Source organism: Octopus bimaculoides, chromosome 18, assembly GCF_001194135.2.
Source record: "Octopus bimaculoides isolate UCB-OBI-ISO-001 chromosome 18, ASM119413v2, whole genome shotgun sequence".
Taxonomy (NCBI): Eukaryota; Metazoa; Mollusca; class Cephalopoda; order Octopoda; family Octopodidae; genus Octopus; species Octopus bimaculoides.
In genome coordinates this window covers 16,875,934-16,885,592 of record NC_068998.1, presented here as the reverse complement: position 1 = coordinate 16,885,592, position 9,659 = coordinate 16,875,934, and the positions used below count along the sequence as shown (strand labels likewise).

The 9,659-nt window shown below is 33.0% G+C and overlaps 1 protein-coding gene across 3 annotated transcripts in view; it reads right to left on the bottom strand.

The window, feature by feature from the left end:
• Positions 1-9,659, bottom strand: part of LOC106873556 (KICSTOR complex protein SZT2-like) — an 84,303-nt gene that overhangs the window by 14,580 nt on the left and 60,064 nt on the right. For 2 of the 3 annotated variants that reach the window (XM_052974310.1, XM_052974311.1), the window contains one exon: positions 8,612-8,641. The exons of the other annotated variant lie outside the window; for it this stretch is intronic. In XM_052974310.1, the coding sequence (XP_052830270.1) occupies positions 8,612-8,641 (30 nt within the window). The remainder of the gene's footprint in view (positions 1-8,611; positions 8,642-9,659) is intronic. 3 annotated transcript variants of the gene reach the window in all.

Here is a 9,659-nt window from a genome sequence, read left to right as displayed (position 1 = left end):
TTTAATGAGGAATCACAGCTTTTTTCAATTATTACTCAAAATGTATCATGGAAGAAGGGTATGCTTCCAACAAGTAGCACCAGCAGCAATTCAGTCTTTGACTCCCAGTCACACCTTATTTTCTTGCTCTTACAGTATTGTCCTTGTTCTCCTTAAAAGGACAAGCATGATGAGCACACATCACATTTATTTTCATTGCAAATTTTAAACTTCACATCTACCTGTAGAAGGCAACAAGAAAGAAACCAGTATAGTGTACCTTCACAATGACAGTGTGATGTGACAAAGTCATAGCAAAGTAGCTCTCAAAGATAGGTGACTTGCATATATCAGTTGTAATGTTGTGGCATTTCCTTAACTTTTAATTATCTTATATTGTGTGCATTAGTTTCTATATGAGAAATTTGAAAGGGAAATTTTTCTTTGCTTTAAAGCATAAAACAAGGATTATATAAAAACATGCTCTTCTTAATGTGTGACTTCAAATTGGATACAATTAAGTTAATTCTGACGAAAAAATATTAAATTTTAGAATATATACTATGAGAAATATATTATTGAAAGCATAACATATGAAGTGAGGATTCATAAAATAAAAATTAAAATAAATGAAATAAGGTTAATTTCAACTAAAATATAAACTTATGACATATACATGTAACTTGTGTATCATACTTAAAACAGATAAATTGTTGAAAGCCAGCTAAACAGCAATATTTATCTTGAGATAACATTTTTTAGAGATTTTATATATATATATAGTGCAGGGGTGGCTGCATGGTAGGAAGCTTGCTTCCCAACCACATGGTTCAGAGTTCAGTCCCACTGTGTGGCACCTTGGGCAAGTGTCTTCTACTATAGCCTTGGACCAACCAAGCCTTGTCAGCGGATTTGGTAGACAGAAACTGAAAGAAGCCCATCATATATATATATATATATATATATATATATATATATGTATGTATGTATGTATATTGTACTAGTGTTGCGTAAATGCACCCATGCTGGTGCTGCATAAACATACCCATGTTGGTGCTGCATAAGCACACACATACCGGTGCTGCATAAAAGCACACATGCCGGTGCTGCATAAATAGCACCCACCACACTCTGTTAAGTGGTTGACATTACAACGGTCATCAACCCATAGAAACCATGCCACAACAGACAATTGGAGTCTGGCCAGCTCCATGTCAAACTGTCCAACCCATGCTGGCATGGAAAGCGGACATTAAACAATGATGAATGTCATGTGCTGTTGATACAAAGTAATCAGAAAATAAGTGAAGAAGAATTTTCAAATAAGAAAAAGAGATTATTTTCATTAATTGTCATAGAATATACACTGAAAATAATAAAATAAGAGAATATTTCAAAATTTTACGACACATTTTATTGTTACAAATGCGGAAAATATTCCTTATAAAATTACACCCCACCTGCTCTTTCAATCACAAAATATCAAAAATACAAAATAGTGATATGTACATACATATTTATGTATGTATGTGTGTGTATACATATATATATATATATATATATATATATACACACATATATATATACAGATACACAAAATCATAAAGCCAGGAGGTATGCAAGGTGAATATATATTTATTTAAACCACATGATTTCCATAGGGTTACAGCTGTTTCACAACCTCATTCACATAGTATTAATTTTTGTATGAAAGAAGTTATGCACACATGTTTACATTAATAAGTATGCTTGCATTATACAATTGTATATTTAAATGAATGCAAATAAAGAATGCTAGCTCATCAGATCACTGGAACATCATGATTACACCCGAAACTCATAGATATATGTCCATGTTCTTAATTATAAAACAAACAAACATATATATATATATATATATATATATATATATATATATATATATATATATATATATATATATATATATATATATATACATATACATAACAAATGTCATGGTAATTAACAAATAGCTAATATAATAGTGTTTATAAGAATAAAGACTGCTAAGTAAAATAGTATTAAGATGATTGCATTAAAGCATAAAGAGAAAAAGAATAAAAAGAAACTAAAGAAATGGGAAAACAGCAGACCAAGGTAAGCTAGGAAGCAATAATTATTGTAGTAATATATTGTGGTATGACATGAATTATGGCCAAGTAACTGAGAGATACAGAAGCATTGTTTAATGAATAAACACAGGATTGGAAGAAAGTAAAAAAACAAGAATATTAAATGGAATAAAGACAAGAATTAGTGTGGAATTATTATAGACTATAATGCAGAAAATGGATCAAGAAAGTAGCACTAGATGGATTATTTATTACTCAAAAAGACAGTTATTTTACTGTTAAAAAAATTAGTAAAGATTATTTTTGATAATTAGAAAAGTGAGAAAATGAAAGTTATATTAAAGATGGCCTTGGCTGTGACACTTAGAATAAGTGTATTCTCTGATCTTCTGGTAGTTTTGAATTATCAGTTGAATTATCTTATTTATACAAGTTTGACAAAACCTCACAGAAACAGGATTAGATTCTATGAACATCCTAATGTTGTCATTTAATCCTATAGCATTCAGATTACCCTATGAAATGTAATGCTTATTTATTCATATTGTTTTGAATTAAACATGCATTATCTCATGGGTTTGCGAATTCAATGACGTGATTGCTGATTTTTAGAATGACATTGTACGACAGGTGTAAGAAGCCAGGTCTGGATGGTTTGAACATAAAAACATAAAACAGCTAAAATATTTAGGCCAGATACAGTTGATTTAAATGCTAAAGGTTAATGTTCACCTGAATTGACATCATTTTACAGTAACTCAGCCATTAGGATGGCTTTCTGTTTAACTTTCTATTTACTTAACGGCATCCTAATTTGGCAACCTAACATTTTTAATTCAGTATCTATCACATTTTAATCAGCAAATAATAAAAAAACACAGTCCAAGTAGTCTAGCAGCGGTCAGCATTGGTGAAAATTATTCAGTAAAATTTGAAGAAGACCTTTATTCAGGATGTTGGTACCTGTGTCTCCTGCATAACTAAAAAACTAATCAGGATTTGTGCATATCTTAATCAACTTGCTTCCGTTATTCATCAATGTTTTATGCAACAGCCTCGCCAATGCTTTCATCTTCCATACTTTAACCTCAACTACTCACATAAACACCCAGAACTATCAGTACATTTCACATCATCACCATCATCATTAGCCAAAAACTTATGTCATAAAAGATAATAATCAACTGATGTCTGTATCCAATTCCTTAACAGAATGATGTTTGGTAAAATAAGATTCTTAAAATATATCTGTTGCCATGACCTTCTTAGTGATTACCGAATCACTTTATTATAAAAATTATTGAAGTTCAGGTTTGGAGAAGAGTGTCAAATCATCTGAAATGAACATATCTTAGCAAGGGAAATCCATGACATGGTATAATATAATTTGGATTTAGCTAGCCTTGTCTTTGAAATTAGGAACTACTGAAGTGAAGTGATCTAACAAACAGAAAAAGAGAGCTAATTCTAAGGCCTTTAGAATAAAGAAAATAACAGAAAAAAATAATAATAAAATGCAAAATAAAAATAATATATTTTGCCAAATAATAATAATATAGAATCCTAATGCAGAGTGAGGTGCTTACATGCATAGCTAAACATTTAGAAACTCAATCATGCACTCCTTATCACATAGAATAAAACATGCATAGATAGATCACATGTACATTTGCAGAAAATATTTGTGTCCATTCACTCAAGTATACTAAGCTATTAATAGTAATAGTAAAACATCCAGACATAAACAAATTTGATAAGAAGAGAATATGTTCAACTCTCTTTCATACCAACCACCTGAAACCACCTCTGGTTCTATGATATTAATACTCGCATTTTAAAATATTCCTAACCAAAAGTAAAACCTCCTGTTATTGTCTTGTATAAGGAACATTTGTTGAGCTGTGTTCCAAAACACCATTTTTATATTGCTGATTCTTGATTACTTTCGACTTAATTGAAACAGACATTGAATAACACGACAGAAAAATGTTAAGTGTAAAATATGATATATATATTGTTTCAAATTTTCTAAATTTTGCTTTTGTTTTATTTTCTTTTTACAAAAATATAATCATTAATATGTAACATGTCTTTTTTTTCTCACAGTTAGATTACTTTCAACATCCAAATTGATGATAGAAAACCAATCACAGCAGAGATATTTTCATGTAGATTTATATTATATTTATCACCCTCATCAATTTTAATGAGCCACTACAGGTTTCTTCTCTACTTAGTGTAACAGAAACAAGATCTTTATGTCCCGAGTTCAAAATCGGCTGGAATCAATATTTAAAAATTTTTTTATGTCCCATTAGGATTAAGAAAGTAATTAAACATAAGCAATATGCTAGAGTTGGTTCACTCAATTTTACTTAACCTTTTACAAATTTCTAGTAACATGCCAACATTAAAAATCACATTTTAAACCACAGCAGCTCTGCTTGAGTAGTATATATATATATATATATATATATATATATATATAGTTGCTATACATGAATATACAAGCAGCTATGTATGAAAAAAAATCTCACTTACACCCCCATCAAAAAAAGCATATTTAATTGTGTTTATTGAAATAAAATAATTTTTTCCATAGATTTTTTACAGCTAAGACATCAGTTAGTTTAGACAATTCATGCATCTCAAATCTCAAAGCTTTCTTTCTTATATATTTCTTCTTATTAATTAATTGTCTTTTTTTTCATTCTATGAAACATTCTAGTATTAAAGAAAGCCTGAGGAGATTCGAATATGTCAAGAATGTGACAAAACAAATCTTAAGATTCAGTCTTTAATGCCACCAGAATTCTAATAATATGGTAAAATAGCATGAAATATATAGCTGATGAACTGCAATAATAAAGAATATATAGAATACACGATCTATGAAGACAATAGCATGATGGATAAGTAGTCTATGAGGACTAATACTATAGAATATATAGTATAGGTGGAGTATATAGTAAAAGAAACCTATTAACATTGACAGTACAGGATATATTGTAAAAGTGCTCTATAAAGAACAGTAGTATAGAGCATACAGTAAACAAGATATATGGAAACTAATAATATAAATTAATACTGTATATGTGATCTATGAAGAATAATAATGTAGAGTAATATAGTATGAAGACCAATAGTGAATAACGTAAAAGTGGTTCTATGAAGGCCAATAGTAAAAAGAATAGAGCTGTAATGGAAAGTAAACTGTAGACAGACAGCAAAGAAAACTGAAATAAAGCTGTGAACTTAGGAATTAAGCTTTTATAAAATAATCTGATAGGGTTGAGTTACCTCTATAGAAGAAGCTCTGTGTGTGTGTGTGTGTGTGTGTGTGTGTGTGTGTGTGTGTGTGTGTGTGGTATAGTTTTGATACTGTGTGTATGTTTGAATGTGAGAACTAGTGTAGTGGAAATAAGTGTGTGAATGTCGCTGTAATATTGGTGTGCATGTATGGGTTGAAGGAGATTTGAGTTTTGTACTTCTTCGAAATTAATAAATATCTCTCTTGAAAAAAACATCTGAAAACATCTAGACAGCAGTTTGTATATGATATATATGAGACACTTGCCCAAAATGCCATGCAATGGGACTGAACCCGAAATCAAATGATTGGTAAGCAAACTAGCCATTTAAACATATCCATATGTGTGTGTGTGTGTGTGTGTGTGTGTGTGCATGTGTGGTTGAACACTCCACATACACATGTACCCTTAATGCAGTTCTCAAGGAGATTCAGTATGACACACCCAATGTAACAAGGCTGGCCCAATGAAATACAGGTACAACTTATTTTTACCAGCTGAGTGGACTGGAGCAATGTGAAATAAAGTGTCCTGATATATACCTATATATATATATATAAGAGTGTATAAAATATTTTTATACACAGAGAGGAGACTTTTGACAGGACTCCTTACATGCTAGAAAGGGCAGTCAAACCCCAAACTACGAAAAAAAAAATTCATGAGGCATGCTGTTATAACACTAGACTGAATGAAAAATGAATTAGTTAACCCGAACTCGAGTTTCACTATTAATTGCCAAACATACTAATTTGGAATCTAGATCATCAGCGTGATCACTAATTTATGAATAATTATGTCGTTGCAAATACGTACTGAAAACGTGCATGCAAGACAGCTACATCTTTATCCATTATGGATTTGAACTTAGTTCACGAGCGTAAACATATAGTTCAGCAGTAAATAAACAAATTTAAAACTGTGTCCCATATAGCCTCAGAATTATAAATATTACTATCGTAGATATGAGAGTAATAAAACTTTTATTTATGCATGCTAACCACTGGTAATTAATCATTTTATTACCCTCATATTTATTATATATATATATATATATATATATATATATATATATACTGTGATGCTAAAACCCGTTCCTTGGATAGAAGCTTTTTGCATTCAGCTATTAATATAGGTAAGAAGCTTCTGGAATTTGTGTACTAATATGCACAAATAACTCATGTCATATTTACCTTTGACAATACAGTGACCCTGGGATTGGTCCACTGGTTCTGTCTATCAAGTGTTTGTGTGTCACAATATAACATGTATGTGTGCTGTATCATGATATTGCTTTTTTTAAAACTTAAGAGAAGGGCTGCATTCATAACTCTTTTATTTTTCTCCAAGGCCTCCAAGGCTTGTGACGGGAAGGGAGGAAGGTATCCTTAGACCAGAGAACTAGTGTGAATGTTTGTAACAGAGTGGACTCTGCTAAAGCCACCCAAGGACCTGACAGCGATGTTAAACTGGGCAATGCATTATGTTTACTGCCCAAGTAGCTAACACTGTGTAACAGTATAGTGTGTCATATTTATCAAAATAATGCCCATGTCACAATTTAGTAACGATATAGCACATATCTGTTTGTCACAATATAGTGATTGGTAACATATCAAAATATAACAGGAGCCAATGTGTCATGATAAGTATGAGCCAATGTAAAGCAAGAATCAATGTGTCACAATATATCATAACGTAGCTCAAGCCATAGTCAGTAGAAGCAGCAGCATTGTCACCATCTAATATCGGCTTCCATGCTGGCATAGTTGGATGATTTAGCTGCATCTTGCTGAGTCACTTACAGGGGCCTAAAGAGGCCTTTATAAGTGAAGCAGTGCATGATAATTTTTAGGTTGGGAGTGATGAGAGAGAGAGAGAGTAAGTAAAATGAAAAGAAGAGTTATAGTTGCAATTGGGTGATGATGGGGAGAGTAATAGAGTAATAGATCATTTAACGTCCATTTTCCATGCTGGCATGGGTTGGATGGTTTGACAGGACCTGGCAAGCCGGAAAGTTGCCAAGTTCCATAGTCTGCTTTGGTATAGTGTTTATGGCTGGATGCCCTTCTTAACGCCAACCACTTTACAGGTGCCTGTTATGTGGCACCATCACAAGTGCTTTTTTACATGGAACCAGCATGGGTGCTTATGTGGCACAAGCAAGGATACTTTTTGTGACACCAGCATGGGTGCTTCTTATGTGGCACCAGCATGGGTGCTTCGTATGTGGCACCAGCATGGGTGTTTCTTATGTGGCACCAGCATGGGTGCTTCCGATGTGGCATCAGCATGGGTGCTTATTATGTGGAACCAGCACAGGTGCTTTTTAGGTGGGACCAGCACTAATTGGCAGCAGTAGGTAGTATGGCAGGGAACAAGGGACAGAGAAGGGATAGTGTTAGGAGTTATTGAAAAGAAGTGGGGAAAACATCATCGTGTCATAATACAGTATATGTCACAGTACAATATGTGACACAATAACAGTTTGTGTGAGTGTGTCATCCACCACAAGGTCCAGTCCTTGTTGGAGTGTGGTGGTTTGCATGCCTTAATGACCCTGAGAGCTATGTCAACAGAACACAAGCTCCTGGTAGGGCCACCCATGCTGGACAGGTCAAACGAGAGAGATCAAAATAATACAGACCGCTTCTTTCCAGAAGTAAAATTGGGTTTGCATAGAGCAACAAAAAAAAACGTTAAAGTTACGGAAGCATTGATAACAATGCAAAATTAACAAGACCCAGGAGAAGATGGAATAGGCCTTCTGTCAGAGAAACACATGACATGGTACAGAAACCAAGATCCTGCATTACATGTCAGGCCAAAAGGGAGGTGGAAGAGAGGATACCCTAAAAATAGCTGGAGGCAGGATTGAGGTAGAGCTGAAAAAGTAGGGATACAACTGCAAAGACGGAATAAACAGCCCAGAGTTGAGAACAGTGGAGAAAGGCCTATGCCCCATAAAGAGTGAAAGGCTTAGTCTTAACCAATACAAGAGGGTCAATAAGCTGAGATACATATATAACATGTGTATTGTTATATAGAAATGGTTGGTATATTATGACATTGTGTGTATATGTGTCTGTGTATGTCAGAAAATGATACTGCGTGTGTGTGTGTGTGTGTGTGTTTGTGCGTGTGTGTGTGTGTGTGTGTGTGTGTTTGTGCGTGTGCTTGTGTGTGTGTGTGTGTGTGTGTCTCAGGGAGTGGGGGAGGGACTCTTACCTTTTTCCAATTCCAGTAATCAAACCGTAGCTGAAACAAACAAAACATCAACAAAACTAAGTCAATACAATGCAATATAGTATAATATAGTTTACACTGGCACTGAACTAAGGCCAATCCACTTGAACCAGTGTCAGGAACTGGACCCTGAACACAGATTATAAAAAAAAAAAACATTGTCACCAAATGTATATGTGTGTGAGGCACTAAAAAGGAACTTACAAAGGTTCCTTAGAAGACACATTTGTTATACAAGACAAATGAAAAGCAAAGAGAAGACACAAGTGACCAGGGAACCCAAACTGTCTTTGTAAAACAGTGACATTTAAACAAATGAGGCAGAAAAAGAAAAAAAAAATCATTTCTTAGGTGTGTTGTGTTGCTTAAAAATTTGCAACAAGCTTAATTCAGATGAATTCAATTTCCAAGAAACAACACTATGGATGGTGCAAATGAAGAATGATGTTAATATAGAGGCCGGTACTGATAATAGTATAAGCTAAGAGAGACGCTTACATGAAGTTTATCTAATTCTCGTACATGAACAGACCAACACTGACAAATGATAACAGGTTTTGGTAGACAGTGCAAACTACTGCACAAGAAAATAATAAAACCTTTGATAATTTAGATTGAGGAAGATATATTCAAAAAAGAAAAAAAAAATGAAAGGGAAAGATTTCAGTCATATTTTGTTTATGGAATATCACTTCAAGGTATTTGTACTGTGAATTATCAAGTTAATATGTAGTTTACACTCCTACAAATGCTTCAGGTTTGATTTCAGTTATAAAATATGAAATTCAGAAAACAATTCTTTCACAATTGAAAAGAAAAAGTTTGAATTATATTTTAGTTTGTCAAAGCATCATACAATTATCAACATCACCATCCAAGTCTATGAGAAAACCTCTTATAAGGTTGCTAGATCTGATAAAATAGCATTGAAAATTTCCCTTAAACTTTACCCAACTTTTCTAAACAAAAGGACACATCATACTGTGTGTATGCATATATATATATATATATATATATATATATATATATA